Source organism: Gordionus sp. m RMFG-2023, chromosome 2 (assembly GCF_954871325.1).
Source record: "Gordionus sp. m RMFG-2023 chromosome 2, tfGorSpeb1-WG-v2, whole genome shotgun sequence".
Classification (NCBI taxonomy): Eukaryota; Metazoa; Nematomorpha; class Gordioida; order Chordodea; family Parachordodidae; genus Gordionus; species Gordionus sp. m RMFG-2023.
The window spans coordinates 287190-308604 of NC_088776.1; the positions used below are offsets into that span (position 1 = coordinate 287190).

The following is a 21415-nucleotide window of genomic DNA, read 5'->3' on the forward strand; positions in this document are numbered from 1 at the left end:
TAACCCTTTCGGTGGCGGTATTGCAAATATAAAACCACCTTTCGACCTTTATATCTTCTAAAGGAGTTAATCATATAAAATGAAACCATCACGAATATATATTAAAAGATATTCTTTTTCATATGTTTGTGGAGGAGTTATTTTTTTAATTCTTTTTTTCGCGCATTTATTTCAAAATACGTTTTCAACGGTCATTTTTCTTAAAATGTAAATTTAATTATAGGTCAGTATATTCATCAAATATTATTTAAATATATATATTCCTCACTATATTATCTATCTTTCTATTATTTATTTTTCCTCAAATAAATAATATTTATATATTATTTTGATCTTTTTAATGTGGTATATTAAACTAACCATTGCCACTTTACAACAATATTTTTTTTCGACTAAACTATATTTTAAGGTATGGATGAGGTGTGATAATTCAGGATATATGAATGATTTTAATATCTATGCTTGGAAAAATGAAGAGGTTGTAAGTAATCTAGGTTATAATATTGTAACAAAGTATTGCGAAGGACTTCAAAATCATAAAATATTTTTCGATAATTATTTTACGAGTTATACTCTATTGTCCGATTTAAAAAAGAAAGGTATATATGCTAATGCAACGTACCACTATGTCTAAATAAAAATAGAAACTGTTTCGAAAGTTTTCATAAGGTTTCTATGATATGAATTTGAAACCACCATAGAGCCGCCATTTTAAATTAAAATAATTTTTTTTGTGGGTTTTATATTATACTATACATGAATCAATAAAAAAATTACTAAATATCGTGTTGCATCATATTAATTTTATCAGGGAACCTAAAGGGTACTTGTATAAATTTAATTTAGTCACTTATATTCCCATTAATTGTTATGAACTCGGGTAGTAAACTCAAGTCGACTCGAGGCGTTAACATGAGTCGACTACAGGACGAATATTTATTTTAAATTAGCTTTTGCAAGATTTGATTTAATTTAGGGTTGTCTTGGCATCCCTCTTATGAGGCCAATGAAATTATACGCTAATGCAAGATTACACTTTTTATACATCTATAATTTTAAACATTTAACACTAACACATACTCTAAAATATATGCATCATAAAAATTTACTTTATTCACATTAATTATATTATAAATATATAACAAAACTACAACAACACTGAATTTTGGTATCCCGAATACATAAAAATTGTAGTCATAACAAATATCACAAAAGTAATTCTATTTAGACCCTAATTTTTTTTGTAAGACCAATCTATCACGTGATAAGATATGATGGTCTGAAAAAAAATTTAAAAATTAATTCTATTAACCCTTTCAAATAGATTATACCTCTAGGAATGTCCCATTTATCCAGATTGGTTAAATAGTATAGAAACTTATTCAGGTTCGAACAATTAATGTACTGACCAATCTCGATCTCTCTTCCTCAGATAAGTTATAAAAAAAATTAATTTAACAATATATGATAAATGCAAGAATCATTTCAATGAAATCTTTAATATAAAATATTTATATATAAATACGCGTATCAAATTTAAAATATAAATATATATATATACATGTATAATATATAGAGCGATAACAATTTTTTAGTATCACAAGAAAATAAATGCTAATACAATAATGGCATTGATTAATGGTTGCGATGCATGTTTTAAAATATCGAAATCTCCAATGATGTTCTTATTCCTGCAAAGCACGTGATCAAGTTGAAAATCATAACCAGCTTTTGTATTCCTGCTCGTAAATTTCGGGATCTATGAAAGGTCTATCAATCGAACTTTAAAAAATAAAATTAATTTAAATAAGATATCTGAATTTTGTAATAAGGTTTTAATAAGTAAAGATATAAGTGTGGTTTTTCTATAAAAAAAAATAACAATTCAAATTTTCAGAATAGTAAGTAATATGATATAAGTGGTGGGTGATAATGATATTAATATTAGAGTCACTCAATTCTGTAATCTTTTAAAAACTGTAAGAAAAGGTGCAGCAGACAAAATATTTAAAATAGCACCTAATTTTTTTAAATATTTTGTCTAAAGGGATCATAAAGATCTTTTAGATAATCGGTTCGGTTCTTTTGATATTGGCATGCGGTCCTTTGGGTTAGGTCTCGGTCATAGGACCTTTACTAAGTTAAAGTCGACTCCAAATTTCAAAATCATCGATTATTTCATTTCTCATTTTTTTTTGCATTAAATGCAATTTTCGCAGTTATAATAGATATTTTTAAATCAGAACAATAATAGTGTATCTTCCAGCATTGTAAAAATTTACCATCAAGTTTGTACATGACTCAGAGTATATTTTAAAAAAAATTTTTACATAATTTTTTTTAGACGATTTTAAAGCTTCGCCAGAAAAGAATATTTCAATGCTCGGTTCCGTCCTCTATTTCGCGGACTTCTAATGTACTGTACGCTAACCGACTTGGTAAAATTTAACGACCTCACTAAACTACCACAAAAAGCACTTTTAGAAGATTCGGTTTTTTCGAGTTTCCGTTTTTATTTTTTTTTTACCGACTTTGAGGTTATAAATAAATAAATAAATAGACATACGAATTTAATGTAGAAAAACGTAAAATGCGAAAAAAATTTAAATCGCTTAAGAATATGGAAAATCTGTCCAACATAAAAAAAATGAGTAGACCCAATGACGTGTATAGACTGATGATGCAATTAAAAGTGTAAAATGGAAACAGCTGGGGAGGCCATTTTGATTACCCGTATCGTTATTATAAAGAGGCCAATTAATTTTCCTATGTTCTGACGCAAAATTTTATTAAAGAATTGTCCGATCATCGAGATAAATAAGGAAGCAAGTTATTCAATTTAATAGTAGTTTTTTTAACGTGAGAATAATTACCATACGGATAACCAAAATGGCGGGTACAGCTGATTTGATTTTAACGACGCTTTTTAATGCATAGTCAGTTCTAGATATTATTGTATGTCATTGGAGCTAGCCCCAATTATTAAACGAACCAAATACAATGAAATGTTTAAAGGTGTTACTTGATGATGAGTTGATTGCAATAAGGGCATTCCACTCCGACATATTTTTCCATTTCCGCCTAAAGATACATGTAATAGTTGTTAGTGAGTAGTCAAACAATGAATTAAGTTAGTAAGGCTATTTATGTTTATCAATCTCGACTATTTTTTTATTAAGTTTCAAAACCGGTATTATACGGTTCCCGGTCCCGGTTCGATTAATTCACAATAATTTTTTTAAACAAACTTTCGCCTCCTTAATCTGAGCGAGACTCGAATTTTTCGATGATTTGAGCACCTTTTCTGCCAAAACGAATTTCTCCTTGCTCTCCTTGTCCAGTAAGTTCTTGATCTTGAGAGAGAAAAAATAAAGCAAAAAGAGAGAAAATAAAAAAAAGAAGAGGGAAAATAAATAAAGAAAAGTAGAGAGAAAATAAAAAAAAAAGAAGAGAGAAAATAAAGAAAAGAGTTTATTTGATAAAAACATATTCCATATTTTTCATAAAAGAAAGCCTCGTGAAAAAAAGTATAATATTCTAAAAGATACAACAAATCTTGTCTTTAAACTTTCACCCGCTACAATCTCAAAAAACTAATTTTAACCTTTAAAAAAAGATAAGTAATTTATTTTGAGTACTTCCCGGACCAAGCAAACGGTGTGAAAGTAATGCAAGCACTGGAACAAATGAAAATAAGCGGAAGTGAGAAGGGGTCTCTGACAGGAACTGCACAAATCTTCCGATCTCACCATCATGCATCTTTTTTTTTATATATAAATTAATTATAAACAAATTCGTAATCAAGAATGGGGAACTTTCTGCGATTTCGTTCATTCGTAAAAAATTATAATATATATATATAAATATTAGTCGTACATATAAGACACTTTGCAAAATTACAGCTGATCTAACCGCAATGGACATGGACCAAAGGAAAAAACTAAAATCAGACCAAACAGGCGTCAGATAGATGGATGGCTCTAGTTATATACATTTTACCAAACCTTTAGCTATATGCATTAACCAATGTTTCAGTTCAACACATATCTGATGAGTCCCCATTACGAAAAAACTAGTCATATGTTTGAACATCTCAAATTTTTTCAAGATAACAACAATAATCTTCAAACACAATTCAGTATAAACTATATTTGTTCGTCCTTTAAAATGAAATATAACCAATCAAAAAAGATGATTAACATTTATAAGATTGCTTTCAAAGTTAAACGTCAATCAAATTAATATAAAGATAATCATATTTTTTTAAATCTATTCCTTCTGGTTCACCAAATTATTTTTAAAAAAATCAATTAAAAACTAGCAATGCTAGCAGCTGACATTAGTTATTAGAAGTAAGTTTTGTGTGTCAGATATTCTGACATTTATTTTGGCATATTCCCTCAACTGTATCCTTGCGCGTCAATCATGTAAAACAATTTAATCAACTCTTAGCATAGTAGGCAAAGCTAAGCCTTCTAATTCTGGATGCTGTGAGGATCCTCTAAGCATTTAGGGAGTGTCTATAAATAAAGAAAATGTGGCACACCTCAAAGAGTCCCACTAGGAATATATATATTGACAAAAGATTTTATTTCTGCTTTTTTTAAAGGAAAAAAAATAGTACAACTAACTCTAGGTTAAGTTAATGGATATAAGTTTGCATTTCTTGTTCAGAAACATAAAAAAATCAGTTCTGATTTCTTCACCCTCTATTTCTAAGATATTATTTAGGATATTTTATTTGTAATTTTCTTAATATTACATGCTAGATTTCTTGATGAATGGTTTGATTTTAAGCATTCAACATTCCCTGAAATAGTTTGTATGAACTGATATTTTATGAACTTAATCGTTGTCATTGTATGAATGACGACACTATGGGATAAAAAAAATAAATTTTGCCATAAGTAAGTTTTCTCTACATTGTATTGCAAAGGCATTATGGGTTGATAATTTTATATTGTTCTAAAAAAACTTCCTAAGAAGAAGTAGTGTCGATCAATCAATAATCAAAAAAATTTGAAACGGTTCAAGAAAATTAGAAAGATTGAAGTACGTCACTCAAATTTTAAGGATTGTTTTAGATAACTCTAGTTCTCTTAGTTTAGACTCAAATGCTATATAAAATATAATCAACCTGTCAGTGTATTCTTGAATATCGGCCCTGAGTTCGTCGCAGCCTTTGGTGCACTCCTCCATTTCTTCCTGCAGAATCTTCAGATGGGAATTGTAATCTTTGACAGACATCATAACAGGTTCCTTCATTAAATTATGGTATGTTTTTAATAAAAAAAAAAGAGAAAGAGAAGAAAAATTATGGCTCATATGTACCCCATTTATTAACATGTGTCATATTATAAACAATATTCTCTACCGACTATTTCGATTTTTATAACTCTATTTATGCGTTATAAATTTAAAATACTAATATATTTTTTTAGCTAGTTTTAAAGCCCAGTGTAATTTGTAACGTGCAAATTACAAATTGAGACAAAATTATTCCACCAGTGATTTTAGGAATTCTGTGCCGTTCCTAAATATTCCGCCGATGCCATATTTATTTTGATTTCCATTTATATTCGGTAATATTGGCTTTAACTTTGTTGGTCCATTGGAGTTTTGGCCTTCCCCTCTCATTCGTTTATCCATCACTTCTAAACTCTTGACCTTGTTGTTAAAATGTAGTCTTTAGGCCTTCACTTGCAATTCATCTTTCTCTATATATTACACTCAGTTTTTCCTTGTCAACTTTTAACCCCATGCCTTTCTAGTAGGAAACTTATGATTTATTATCGAAATGGTGCTATTAATCTAGCCATAGCAATCTAACAGATGCTGGCCCCATGTCATACTTTCACCGCCATATTAATCTTAGTCACGTGATCTCTCATTCCGTTTATCATAAATACCATACCAACCTCATTTCATAAAGGAAAATAAAAAAAAATAAACTTTAAAATGGTCAATAGTTTGAAAATCAGGGAAAAACGGCAAAATATCTTCGATAGTCAGAGCGTCGCATTCATTCACTAAAACATCGCACACCCCTTTAAGCGCAGTGTCGTTATTTTCCGCGCGACTAATCACATCTTTCGCTTTAGTGTTTTTTTTTTAAAAAAAATAGTTTCTCTTTTATTAATTTCTCATATTTTTTTTTTTAAAAAAAATTTCATTCATTCTTTTTGTATCTCTTCATTTTATTTTTCCTTTATGTCTCATAAATCAGGATAATTTTATTTGCCTCGGGGATATTCATACTTCGATAACTTGAAGAAACCTCATAATATATGGTCATGGTAACTTTTTATTCTCTTATATCTTGTTAGCTTTTCTTTTTTCTTTATTACCATTTTTTAGCGCGTTTTTTTAAATTTAAAAATATTGATTTTTCCGTGAAATGTTTTCTATCATGTTTCGAATACCTACCCTATAAATATGAGACAATTTCGCTGCGAACTTTTTTGAACTCAAATATAATTTATATTAGTTTTTCCTTAGATTATTTTTTTAAATATAAATTTTAAATGACTCAAAGGCTAACGGGCAAAATTTTCTAAAATTCATAAGATAGGTCTATTCTAGGCATGCGTGGAATACATTTCCGGTTTATTCCAATTTTTTAAATTTAAAAAAACGCGCGCAAAAAATGATTTAAAGTTGAAAAAAAAAATAACACATTGCCGCTCACACATATATATTATTTCTATAATTATTCAATTTAACTGACCTTTCATATAATATTTAATGTAAATACGCTATATATATTATATTATTATTTTGTTATTGATATTTTAATGATTACAGGGTTGCAGGTGTTTTATTTGGTGATACATTAAAAAGAAAGAATATGAAGTGGTGTAATAAATAAGTTTTGAAGTGTTTAAAAAACAGAAATACCTCATTTATGTATTAGGAAAAAAAATTGTTTAAGTGAATATTTTTTCAAAATTTTTATAAACCTTATTTTAATTTTAGAAATTTTTGAAAAATAAAAAATTTCAAGGTCAAACAATAGAGATCTAATAGTAAATAAAGTTATTTCGATATTAAATCGGTACTTACAGTACGATTTTATGCATGAGTTTTGGGGAACTTGGTTATCGGGATACAATATTTTAAATATATTTTTATCTTTTCTCTTATTTGTATTAAAATAAGATGCCAATTTAGGAACATCAAAACTAAACGAGAATACAATTTTAAAATATTAATATTTCCTCACAAAATTAAATCATTATGTAAATTATTATATCGTGCTTGTACGTGTGTAATTATAGATTATTATGATATAATACAAAATAAAATATTCAACTATATTTGAAGGAAAAAGATATTTAAAATTTATATTTTCTAAATTTAAAAAAAAAAAAATTATTTGGGTTGTAATCTAAATTTTCTTTGTTGGGTTGTTAATTTTTATATTTCGTTCTTACGATTGGCGCCTTTCTATAATGGCATTTTAAAAAATTTTATTTTTCAAATTCCTTCTAAAAAAATTTTGAAAAATTATTCACTTAAACTATTTTTTTCCTAATACATAAATGAGGTATTTCTGTTTTTTAAACACTTCAAGCTTATTTATTATACAACTTAATAGTCTTTGTTTTTAAGTATCATCAAATAAAACACCTGCAACTCTGTATATAAGGCGTTATTTTTATAATGTATTTCGCAATTGTAACTTGTTAATTGGACATTTTTGTCATTATCAATATGTATTTTAAGGTTTATATATCACTGTTTAAGGCGCCAATTGTGACTTGGTAATTGGACATAATATTATATTCATTTTGAGTTTAAAAGTTAATTGTTTAAAAAGAAAATTAAATTCATTTATATACATATATATATAGATGATATTTTTTTTACATAGATATACAATGCAATTTCTCGAATAATAATTCTTTTACTTAACATCCTAAACTCAAATACTACTCATACATATCTATTGCGATTTGACCCCAATTGCAACGTTATTCAAATAACGTTGAATATTATAATTATAACCCGTTTAAAATATATGAAATATAACGCAAACATTCTTTAATCGGTTTTTGATGGGCCCAAAAAATACATATTTCTGTCACTCGATAATAAAGTGGCCAATCAAGTTCTTATAAAATACCGGAGGTGATAAAATAATATGATACAAATTAACATCTGTCTCCGGTAGTGTTGTTAAATCACCTGACTATGACTATCTCTACTGTGGCTTGGTCATGCCTTTAGCTTAAAAAAATTGAATTAAGTTTCTGAGTTGAGTATCAACTCGAAGTTTGATTCGAATATTTTTGGATAAAAATATGGCTACGTTGTTTTTATAGCTGACTAAAGGGTAGTTTAGCGACACTAGTCTCTGGGGTAAATGTTATTAGCAGAGTTGTTAAAAGATACTTTTTAAATGGATCTAGATAAAAATATTTTAATCAAAAATCTATCTAGATACAGATACCACATTTTTATATCTAGATATAGGATCTAAATACTTGTATCTAGATCCTTTAACAATTCTGGTTATTAGTTAGCCCAATATTTCAGCCGAAAAATAAATATTACGCGAGCCTGGATATTTTTCACAGAGGTGACAGCAGAAAGGTCTGGTACATCTATTAACGAAATATCGAGAATCGCGTAATACTATTTTGGCTAAAATCGAGCCGTTTAACAACATTACTCCGGATCTTCCCCATTTTATATCCTTCCGCGCTTTCTGTTATACGTTATATGATTTAAATGCAGATTCGTATAGGCATGCGCATAATAATTATCATTTTAATAATTTCAAAGTTTATTTTGTAATTATCTGCCAAATATATTTTCCTTTTGAATGAGCATAAGGACTCATTTTAAGAAGCTCTGGCACAAACGAAGAGGTGGTGATCACATTTCACCAATTTTGAGCCATATCTTAAATAGATTAGGTAATAAATCTAGACAAAAGGTTAATCCGTCTTCCTACAAGAATAAATATTTATATCCTTTTTTACTTTCCGTTATTTCTAAGCCGTAATGTATTATGATATAAAATAAACCTATGATCAGCCAAAGGCGTTTTTTAAGACTCTTATCGCTGTCGGGAGGGGTAGCGCTTTTCCTCAGAAGATTTTTGCGAGAGGAGAAGGGAAGATTCGCCGTCTGCTTTGCCAGTTCTATATCAAACTGAGGTGGATAGATGATACCATATTCCGGGTAATATCGTTTTTTAAAAAAAAAATTGGAGTTAGAACAATAAATGATTCAGGAAGTATTTAGGCTAATCCGATCCCTAAATGACCCATACCCTATTTTCAAACACCACTGTAAAACGATTGCCAATCACAAATAAAATTAAGGCGCCAAAACCTTCAAAGCCAATCTTACGGCGGGTTCGTATAGCCCCATGATAGTGTGAACGAACACGCATGCGCGAATATTGTTGTAATCCATGCACATGCGTAATGCATAATTTAAATCGTAATTAACGTGCCTTTTGTCCTTTTTACGTAGTTAGTTATTTATTTTTTTGTAAAAGAAATATTTTATCAACATTTTTATACTTTTATTACACTAATAGCTATTCACTTTTGTAGTAAAACTATTTGTGCCTTTTAATTAGCGTTGTTTAAGGGCTAACTCAACATTATAGCTAGGAGCATATCGCCCAAGCGTCGAGATTTCGTCAACAGATGTTCAATTCTATGTGCCATCTAAGAGAGAAATCTTTAGGCTTGTGCCATATTTTTTGGGATAAAATATTGAGTCAGCCGTTTAACAACAGCTGATTATAATGAATTATGTTAAATGAGTAATTAAACCATTCCTTGATCCTTTAGATATTTGATGAGTTGGTCGGGCTGGTATTGACAATACAAGCTGATGAGAAAATTGTGGATAGATGTGGGCAAATTATTATTGCCAAAGCTATTATTTTCCTTTTTTTTTTAAACGAAAAAAATAAATATATCAATATCTTAGCATTTCTTATGATATGACGATATAGTTAAAATCTAAATATGACAAGAAAGAAGCGATAAATAGTAAAACTAGAGATGTGTTTGTGGTTAGAGTTTGGTCTAACGTGTGATAGGACGAGTAATCATCCATCCAATCTCGACGGTCTGGATGGAGGCTGTTGAAGCGACGATTGTGTTGGCCAGAAATATCCACGCTGAATTCTAAGTACTTGATAATTTCGTTCCAGAACTGTGATTCACTGCTCGCTCATGGTTGTACATATATTTTAAAATGATGTGATATGATATGATATGAATGATATGATATGATATGGATTCATATCATATAAAAGTAAAAGTGGTGTTATGTAGAGATTGCATGGTTTAAGAGTTTAATTCCATCTTAATTTTTTATTTTTCTCGTATCTTTTTTTTTAAAATGAAATGGTATGTATTGGAGTAGTAAAAGTTCCTGTAAGCTTTTACAGTTTTAAAAAATTTTTGAATATACACGGAAAGAAGGAAGGAAGGAAGGAAGGAAGGAAGGAAGGAAGGAAGGAAGGAAGGAAGGAAGGAAGGAAGGAAGGAAGGAAGGAAGGAAGGAAGGAAGGAAGGAAGGAAGGAAGGAAGGAAGGAAGGAAGGAAGGAAGGAAGGAAGGAAGGAAGGAAGGAAGGAAGGAAGGAAGGAAGGAAGGAAGGAAGGAAGGAAGGAAGGAAGGAAGGAAGGAAGGAAGGAAGGAAGGAAGGAAGGAAGGAAGGATAAAAAAGAAAGAAATGAGTATCACCAAAAATCGAATAATTCTGACAAATAAAAACCGAAATCAAAATTTACTGTCAAATTAGCAAAAAAATAAAAATAAATAAGAAACCTAGAAGGGGGAAAGGATAGAAGCTTGATCATGGCGGGTAAAAGGAGGGATGGTTTTAGGAAGACCTTATGTTTTTTGTATTGATCCATCCAGCTAGATATAAGTTCATCTGGTATATGCGTAATGAGGAAACTAGAGAACTTGTAAAATAATTCCGCGTCACGCTTATGAATCATTAAATGGTTAATATATTATTATCTTCTTTTTTTTTTCATTTTCAATCATTTAAATTTTCACTTTCTTTTCTTTCTTTCTTTCTATTTTCTTATATAGATCTTTGAATAAATACTCTTCATAACTTATGGTCATTCGCATTTAAAAAAAACCTGTTTGTCCATAATTTTCAAGGCGGTAGCGTAAGAACCCCTCTCGACGTAATAGCGAATAATTTTGTCATAATCTTCGTTTGATTTTTGTTTTTGGAATTTTTAAAAGTGCGAATATATATATATTACTATTTGTCGATATCCCAAAGGGGCGCTACCATTTCAACCCTTTTAATAGTTAAACACTTTTTTTAATTCTTGCATTACAAATAAGAGTTTGCAATTCATCATTTTCTAATTTTATTATTACTTTTGTGATGGAAACACACAGCGGAAGGCCTAGATGAAACTACCACTAAATTTTATTTTAAGACAAAAGGATGAATTTTAACGTTATCTTTAAAAACATCTAAAATTTTAAGTTTATATAATATTTATAAAATAATATGAAATGAGTCGGTAAAAATCGAAATATATAATATTATTATTATAAATTATTTTAATTAATATTGTAATTTATTTAAATTAATTAGATATTATATTTTTATAATTATTATTTATCAAATTTATTTTAATTAATATTTTATTTTAATTAATATAATTATTTTATTTTAACTTATTAAAATGTCATCTATAACATTTCAACGTTACTTCGAAAATAAAGAGTTACTCGTTCGTTACTTTTGGGGGAAAAGTAACGCGTTACTCATTTTATATCTTTTCCCCCCATAGTTAGATAATAAAAATTAAAATTATAAAAAAATAATATTATTAAAATAAGTTCTTTTTCTTAATAATTTTCTAACAATTGATTTTCAAAATTTTTGATCAGATAAACAAGAGCGCTTAATTCTCGGCAAAAATTCCGGGAGCTAAACACATGTTCAACTGGTGCAGAGGATTAGAGAGGGGAGGGGGGATCATTGAATTTAATTTTTAGAAATTTATTAAAAGGGTAACTTTTATTTTTCAAATAAAACATTTATTAAAATCATTTTCACGACAATCTTCCTTCATCAATTTTATTTTTATATCTTTATCAGAATCTAATCTGACCTTCACATGCTTTTTTTTTATATGAGCTGCTGGACATCGAGGTTGAAATATTCGAATTTAGGGCACACCCAAACCCAAGTGTAAACTTAGTGCCCTTAATTTTCTCTATTCATGTAATGAATGGTAGTTATGACCTTCCTTAGCTCTCACAAATGTAGTAAGGTAATAAACCCCTATTTCTCGGTGACCTAAACCTAGTTTTTAGCCAAAAATTATCTTTTCGGTCTCAGTTTTAAAATATATAGATTAACTTCAAAAATAAAAAATTAAACTATATCCTCAGTTTTTTCGCGGATTTGCTTGGTCACCCGACCAGAGATTGAGTCGAAATTACCCTAACGTGAACTCTAACCGTAACTCTTACCCGAACCTTAGCTCTAATCCTAACCCTTAACCAAAACCCCTTACCCGAACCCTAACCATTACAAATATAAAAAGAAAGAATTTAGAATCCTATAATGATGATTTTTTTAAAGCAATTATTACACTATCTTCCCCACTTATATTTATTGATAGATTAATTTTGATTTACAATAAAAAAAAAAAAATTCAAAACACCACCTTTGCTATGTTCGGCAAAGAATAGATAGACGTCTTCGTTATCGTGGCCAGCTATGAGTTCGAATAGGACACTCTCGTTCACGTACAAGCATTCCTATAATTAAAAAAGAAAACAATGGGCAATATATATACGGGTCAGGGGTTATTTAATTTTTTTAAAGATCCCCGGGCCGGGTCGGGCCTGAAATTTTTTCCCAAAAAATCCGGGCCGGGCCCGGATTTTTAAACCGGGCCGGATCTTGCAATTGGTACCTCTTTGTCAAATATAAATTATACTTGAATTTGAGGAATTAGCAGGAAACTTTTGAACTCCTCAAGTATGGCAGAATATTGTTTGGAGGAGCGAGGAAATTTGCTTAGCCGGCTTAGGTAGATTTCGGCGAGCCATAACACTAGCACTGTTACTTGGGTCTTTTCCTGCATATACATACATTACATAAAACATTTAAAGTCATTTTAGAAACTATTATTATTTGATCCATTTAAAAGATACATTTTTTTAGCACTTTTTTAAGCGAGGTTAAAATGGATAAAACTTCGAAATATGAATAAAACTAAAATTGACACTTTTTGTCACTCATCGAAACTTGCCAATCAATCGTAAAATTTTATTTTCCGCAGTCATACCTTATTTTTATCCTTGGTAAGCGTGAGCTTCAAATATTCGGCGCACCCGGACATAATTCTTTCTTGGTACATGGACGGTTCATCTAAAGATGGCGCCGATATATTTTCGGCCGCCCGGTAGAATTTGAGCGCTACGTTATGCACCGATAAGTGCGAAGCGGAATACAATTTTGCGGCGCGAGAAAAATCCCCCGACTGATTAAACACGTGATCCGCCTCCGCGATCGTTATGGTGTCCAAAGCTAATAGTTCGTTTTCCTTTATTTCAGGGTTTAAAGAAAAAAAGATTGTATTGGAAGATATTAATTAATCTTTAAAAAAATATTGATTGGATTATAAGAATACATTGAGGGTTATTTTTAGGAAAAACGATTAGACCTAATGTCCCAGTGACATTTAGTAATGCCTAGACTGGCGATTCATTCATTCATTCATTAAAATGCATTTTTAAGCGTCGTTAAAAGCAAATCAGCTGGAGCCGCCATTTTGTTTACCCTTATAAGATAATTATTTCTCATGTTAAAAGCTACTAATAAATTGATAACTTGCTTCCTTATTATCTCGATGATCAAGACAATTTTTTAATAAATTTTGCGTTAGACATAGAAACAAATTGGCCTCTCCTTTAAAATTTGTAATAATGATATGGGTATTCAAAATGGCGTCCCCAGCTGTATTGTACACTTTTAATAATGCATCTCAGTCTACGTCATTCATTGCAATAAGTTAAAATTCATAATGCATTCTCAAACTTCGAAATTAAACTTTTCAAACAGCCCAATGAACAATTTCTCTTTGTTACAAGTTTTTATTCGTTTAGCGCATGCGCCATTTATCGATACACGATATTTCGAAATATTCTCAAATTTAGGGTAGCATTAAATAGGGAAATTATAAAAGATTTTTTTTTAAAAAAAATCGCCAAAAAATAGATAGATGGATTTACCTGGCAAAAGCTCCTGGCAGTGTCGAAATCGGCTTTAGCTAAAAAGTGTTTCCAAACATCCCTATTTTCCTTGTGGATCCTGTACTTGAATATCGCTTTGCCGCAAAATACCCACAAACGACTGTCGTCGGTCTGAGTAGCATCTTCCGTTATTCCTACACAGCCACCGAATTCCTTCAAATAATATTTTTTTTTAAATTATCTGTAATTTAAGTATAAATCTAATTTCATTATAAAACAAATTTATAAACATCCTCAAATTAAGAATGAGCAATCTTCCTTCCTTCCTTCCTTCCTTCCTTCCTTCTTTCCTTCCTTCCTTCCTTATAAATATTAAATAACTTTGGGAAAAGTGTCCTCCAAAATCGTTTGTTGATTCAAGATATTGATAGCCAATAACCTGTTTATTATCGCGATCATTAAATTTGAGATTAGTAAAAAGGTAAATGATTTTGAGGAAATGGGAATTCGACGTAATAAAAAAAGAAGCCTATTCATAAATAAAATGTCCACAAGGAAAAAAAAATTTCCATGATTTATTTTGTTTGATATAAACAAGTTTAATAAAAAAAAATTTTGGACAAAATTTATTAATCTTTATAATCCATATATCAATATGGTAATTCGTGTGTCACAATATATAACGCATGTCGTATATTACATATCAATAATGTCAATCATCTTGATAATGTATTGTAAAATATATGACATTTATAACATATCCCCACACTTATGATTTTACAACTCCTCAATCAGCCGATTTGTAGGTTTCCTAGATCTTTGCGATTTCCGCGTTTAGTTTTTCCATTTCCTTCCACATTTTCCAAAATCTCAACTATTTCCGACTACCTAATTTCTTTATTTCCTTCCTCTCTCGCCCTCCATTTCTTTAGCTACCTCCCGTTTTCGAAGTTGATTCGCATGTTTTCGTAACATTCTATCCTTGCCTTCTACCAAATAAAAGTATCTAACAGTTCTGGATTTTATAATTCCTGCTCTCCAACCTGAATTTATTTCGTTATGTACCCATACCGGTCGTGCAATCTCGAATTCCCTCATTCGACTGTGTGAATCGTGCGCTGTTTTTTTGTCGTATAAATTAGATCCATCCACCTCATCCCTAACATTTGAATGTAACCAGTTTAATCCAGTTTTTATTTTGCCGGCGAGGGTCCAGTTGATTGGTGCTCGCCCATTCTGTATGCTGTCAGAACTTCTCCCATAGCTTCTTCTGGCTCCCTAATATCTTTCCTAGTGGCAAAATATCGGCTCTTAAGTGTTCGTATTGTTCTTTCAGCTAACCCATTCGTTTTGGGATGGTAAGGTGTTGAATGTATTAATGAAATTCCCTCAAAATAAACTGCGAACCATTATCTTTTTTGGCGTTCCAAAACGTGAGGCCCATTTTCTTAGAGCCCTATCATAGACGTGGTCTCTATCATCAACTCGACCTCAACCCATATAGAATGTGCATCAACTCCTACTAATCTTGGATACGAATCAAGAGGTTCCGCGAAATCCAAATGAATGCGTTCCCATGGCATATTAGAGATGTTCCGCGAATATAAAGGAACCTCCATCATATTCGACCGGTTACTTTGACATGGTTTACATTGACGAACATGTTGTTCAACGTCTTTATCGCAATTAGGCCACCAACAATAGATTCTAAAGATTGATTTCATAGCATTTATTCCTGGATGCCCTCTGTGTATAATAGTTAATATCGATTTCCTCAAGGCGGTTGGAATTACCAACTCTCGATTCCATTCAATGACATCACGATCTACTGACAATTCCTCTCTACGATTATAAACAAACTAACACTGCATCATTTTTCGCATCAAACCCCACCCATCCATCCTCGCTCAATGTTTTTGATTACTCTTTTAAGCAATCTATCATTCCTTGTTTCTTCCTGGAGTTCAACTTGACCAATATTTATAGCTCTGATTTTTAATGAATCTTTTGGATCGTTATTTGACTCTATACCTTCTACTGGCAGTCTAGATAATGTATCAGCTACTATATTCTCTTTTTCCTGGACGATACTTAACATCAAAATCATATGAGGACATTTTAAATGCCCAGCGCTATTTTTGGTAGTTCCCGTTTATCGCCAAATAATTTTTCTAAAGGTGTGCGATCTGTTCGCGATATAAAATTTCGTCCAAAAATGAAAGTATGAAATTTTTCCATTCCAAACAAAAACACTCGTGCCTCCTTTCCTATTGTTGTCCGCGTATAAAATGTCGAACAACATGCTCGAAATATTTCTGCGAACAAAATCGTCTTAGATTAAGTCAAATTCGGCCATTTTTTTGAATTATTATGTCTTTGTCAATCACATATAATAACACCTAGACTTACGATGCATTTCATTGGCAGCGTACATCGAATGAAAACAGCTGGGGACGCCATTTTGATTACTCATATCATAATTTAAAAATTTTTTAACGAGAGGCCAATTTACTTCCTATGTTTGAGGCAAACTTTATTAAAGAATTGCCTGATTCATCGAGATGATAAGGAATACGAGTCATCAATTTAATAGTAGAACGTGAGAATAATTACTATATTATGGGTTACCAAAATGAACGACACTTTCAAATGCATTATTATGAATTCATTGACATTCTAGGTATTATTATAATGTCATAAACATACAAAATCATCTGTATAAACTGGGCCAAAAAAAATTTTTCTTAAAATTTCTACTAAGGGGGAGGGGGGGGGGCAGATCGACTTCTAATCCTTATTTCTAGGAAATCTCACTTCAGCCTTACGTTAAAAAAAAATTTTGAATAGTTCTTACAATTTTTAACCAGAGGGGTAAGGACTAGGTTTAAAAACATTTTTTTTTAAATATTCAAAAAAAACAAACCTAAAAAATCGGCTATAATAAATAAAACATAACTATTAAAAGATAAAATAAAATAATATGTTTAACCTCTCTGGGTATAGAATGAGAAGGTGAAAAGATGTCATGACCGCACCGAGAAAGGTAGTTTCACTTTTGAGCGGGTACGGTAATAATCGAGTCTCGCTTATGACCGAATCCTCTTTTTTGCGAAAAGTGCAATCGATTTTGCCCAAAAATATTCCGGAACCTTAGAGTTTATTATAAAATAATAAATGCATACAAATCTAAATATTCTTAGAAATTCCGAATTGAGCATAAGCTTATATAACGTCATTTTTACCTTCTAAAAGTATCGCGGTTACCTCGAATTGTATCGTTTTCAAAACACATTTTTACCTTCTAAAAGTATCACGGTTACCTCGAATTGTATCGTTTTTAAAAAACGCATTTTTATCTTATAAAAGTATCACGGTTACCTCGAATTGTATCGTTTTCAAAACGCGTCATTTTAAACTTGAAGTACGCCATTTAAAATGGGTATTACAAGCTTAAACGACGATTTACAAATGTAAAAATACTGTATTATAATAACCCATAAATACCTGAGAACCAAGCAATATTTTGCGGAAATTGATCGCTAGACCTGTAATTAAAGACCAGTCGACTGCAGCTAAGGTTACCCGGCAACTCGTGAAATCTTTCTTTTATAATTTTTTTTTGTTTGTTTTTAAAAAAACGATAAATTAAAATATAAGCGTCGTTTTTGAAACTCAGAATTTTGTTCCTTAAGTAAAGATGTATTTTTATTCGAAATTACCAATATTTTCGGCAGAATAACAAATTTAGCCGCAGTATTTTATTTAATATTACAAGGTATAAATAGTAATGTCAGTATCTTGAGAGGTTCAATATAGTACATCTTTTAGGTAATTTAAATAGATCCCCCCCCCAAAAAAAAAAATTTTTAAGAATGGCTGACTCACTGCTTTAGCCAGGAAAAAATATAGCCTAAACATCGAGATCAGATACAGCTATACCTAAAACGAATTATTTGTTATTCGATATTCGATTCGATTCGTATTTTACGAATAGCACAATTGTTCGATTCGAAAATTCGAATCGAATTCGAATAAGGAAAATATATTATTCGTCGAATAATTTTTTTCGATTAAGATAATTTATATTAATAAATATCGAAAAATGATCATATATTATTAGTAGGAATTATTTGCAATTATTTCTATTTGATAATATTTCCTAGTGGAATAATGAAGAAACATTTTATATTCCTAAATGTTGTTAACGGCTGTTTTTATTCGAATAATTCATAATACAAAATTAACTTCCGAAAATTGTTTTATGATGGACGAAGAAAGTGTTTATTCTTATATGTAATTTATAACACATATACAATTATAAATAAGAGAGTTGTTAAAAGATACTTTTTAAATGGATCTAGATACAGATACATCGTCTAAAATAATATCTAGATACCGATATCTTAATCAAAAATCTATCTAGATACAGATACCACATTTTTATATCTAGATACAGGATTAACAACTCTGATAAATAACTAGTAGCTATCCCGTCAAGAATGACGGGCGAACCAGATATTTCTCCTTTGTTTGATGATATAGAAATCATAACATTTGACTTTTCGCAAAAACTTTGTGTTTAAAAAATTTGTTGTTGGTATATTTGTCTTCATTATATTGATTTTTCTACATTATATATAAATATACTATATGTGTATGCTTCTATATTATCTCACCAATAAAATTTGTTTGTCTTTTATCCCATAGTTAAATTTTACAAAATAAATTTAATATGCTATACTTTTAAATTTTCGAATTGAATCGAATAATCATTATATTATTATTCGTACGAATACGAATAATATAATTATTTGACTCGATCCGTATTTTTGTAGGTCTAGATCGAGCTAATGAATGTCCAAACCTTTCGCGACATTTACGAGCAAATCTCCCGAGCTTTGATAAAATATTGAGTGCGGTTTATCTCCCGGGTTTTGATAAAATATTGAGTGCGGTTTTTAAAGAAATCGGTTCGAACGGAAGGATCACGCATCCGCTAGTGGACGATTAGTGTCACTAAAAAACCACGACGACTAAAATTTTAGCCCAATCATAATAAAGGTCCAAACTTTTCAGCCAATCCGTGAGCAGAATACCCGCTAAAATCTTAATAATCGCGGGCCTTTAAACAAATGGTCGCGTGACCCATGAATCTTCAAAAAAAAAATTGAAGTTATAGCGGAGGGTTTTGAAAATAATTTTTTTTTGCTTTAAATCAAAATGAAATCTCTTGAAAATTTTGGTTAATTGGTTTAAAAACGAATATTAGCTTCCATTCCGAATGAATATAGATGTTACATTTCGGATGTGAAAAGAAAAGTTAAATATTCTTTTCCCCACAATGATAGATTATCTTTATTTATTTATTTCTTTCTTTCTTTCTAATTTGACCCAAAACAATTGTACTAATGTGCGAGTTCGTTCCATTTTGGTATTCTAGATATGGTTACTGAGAAATGTTGGGTAAGAAATAAGTATTTGACCAACAATGATCCAGGATCACTACAATGCTTTACATTATAGTTTGTATAAAATTTGTAAGTTGCAAGTCACTAACATTAGCCGTCAAATTAGAAGCAATTATTGTCAGTGGTAACTGGCCATGTATAATAGGGTTAGGTTATCCAATGTGATAGCTAGTGTTGTTAAATCACATAATTTTAGTAGAGCCAAGTTTTAATCCTAAGAAAATTCTATATTAGAGTTGGCAAAAGTTGCATTTATTATTACAATAACGAATTATTAGTTGCAACATTTCCCAGTGGATCCCGTCCGAGGATAATCCAGCGAACCCTCACGCACCTGGATGGCCCAACGGGAGCATTTAGATCTATTCGGCGACCAGATTCTATCAGGGCAAATAACTCTACAACAACAAGAAACTTCCCTGTTCGGTAAAGAATCATCAATCAACACACCGTCTATCATATCCAACCTACCAAGTATGGAAACCACAACATCTTACCATTGGGACGATATCTCAATCAACTCTCAAGATCTCACCAATTAATCAAAATTTCAAAACAATAAATAAACAGCAGAACGAATCTTCCCTACAATATTTATTTATATAAATACTTCATTATAACTGTTTATAAGCTTTATTGTTTTTCTTATATTGAAAATTTTGATTAATAAAGCCACAGGGATGCCAAAGCCATAAAGGCCTAGGCATCCAGTTACATCCCACTATTCGCAATTAGGGAGATGTAACGGCGAAGCCAATACTAACCCTTAGTGAAGCCAATGCATGAGCTCCTGTATGACTGGATGTAGTGCCTAAAACTGCTATTCTAATTTGTACACTGCAATAGGGACTTGGTGATTTTACCAAAAAAATGAGAATTTATTGGTATGAGTTGTCATAATAAATTTTGAGTATCTATTTATACGGCAAAATGATTCATTACATTATTTATAATCGAATAAATGTTTTTATAGCAATAATCGCCACCTCGCGGATAAAATAATATTAAATTATAATATTCTATTTTTTTTTATATTCTAAATTTAATTTTAAAATATAACTAACTTTTATAATAAAATAATACTAACTTTTATAATATTAACTCTAAAATAACTCTATATTTAATATTTATTATTTTCTATATAATCTCTCCGATTAAATATATTCTATTTGGTATTTCTTTTTTTTAATAAATTTTAGGTATTTCTTTATTGTATAAATCTAAGTATTTAATTATAAATTTTGTATCTATCAAATTCTAATATTTTTTCATAAAAAATAATCATAAATTTTTATAATAATTATAAATGTCTATTAAAAAATTCTTTCTTTGTTTTCACAAATATTATATTCATCCGCGTTAATTATTTTTTTTTAAATCAATATAAACAAAATCAATATTTTTCATGTTTATAAATATATATTTTTAATGATTGACATTTATCATTTAATAATAATAGTTTAAATATATATATATATATATAGTATTCATATATTAATGAAATATATATCAAATTTAGTATTGACAAGTTTAACTTATACAATGGGTGTAAAGGGGGATCGTTAGTTTTACTTTCGCGTTTAGTTCTTCGCAATTCACTTCCGTGGGAGTATGTTCTAGGTGTTTTAAGTTCGTATGAGCAGCGTCTACATGACAGGATATTCACTGGGTGCAAACCCCATTGAAAAATATATATCTATCCCCCTAAAAAAATTACGACGCCTTCGGT

General features: G+C 30.1%; 1 protein-coding gene across 1 annotated transcript in view; it reads right to left on the bottom strand.

The window, feature by feature from the left end:
- Window positions 1–1536: 1536 nt before the first annotated feature.
- The window catches only part of LOC135923336 (vacuolar protein sorting-associated protein 18 homolog), a 33429-nt gene continuing 13550 nt past the window's right edge, over window positions 1537–21415 (bottom strand). Inside the window, exons 8-26 of the mRNA XM_065458024.1 lie at window positions 17723–17821; window positions 17208–17367; window positions 14600–14657; window positions 14258–14431; window positions 13312–13569; window positions 12961–13101; window positions 12685–12778; window positions 11128–11201; window positions 10802–10965; window positions 10024–10192; window positions 9795–9911; window positions 9343–9474; window positions 9033–9159; window positions 5953–6095; window positions 5138–5259; window positions 3639–3759; window positions 3249–3353; window positions 3023–3081; window positions 1537–1782 (exon numbers count right to left, since the gene is read on the bottom strand). Coding sequence (XP_065314096.1) covers window positions 1719–1782; window positions 3023–3081; window positions 3249–3353; window positions 3639–3759; window positions 5138–5259; window positions 5953–6095; window positions 9033–9159; window positions 9343–9474; window positions 9795–9911; window positions 10024–10192; window positions 10802–10965; window positions 11128–11201; window positions 12685–12778; window positions 12961–13101; window positions 13312–13569; window positions 14258–14431; window positions 14600–14657; window positions 17208–17367; window positions 17723–17821 — 2381 coding nt within the window. The 3' untranslated portion in view covers window positions 1537–1718. The remainder of the gene's footprint in view (window positions 1783–3022; window positions 3082–3248; window positions 3354–3638; window positions 3760–5137; window positions 5260–5952; window positions 6096–9032; window positions 9160–9342; window positions 9475–9794; window positions 9912–10023; window positions 10193–10801; window positions 10966–11127; window positions 11202–12684; window positions 12779–12960; window positions 13102–13311; window positions 13570–14257; window positions 14432–14599; window positions 14658–17207; window positions 17368–17722; window positions 17822–21415) is intronic.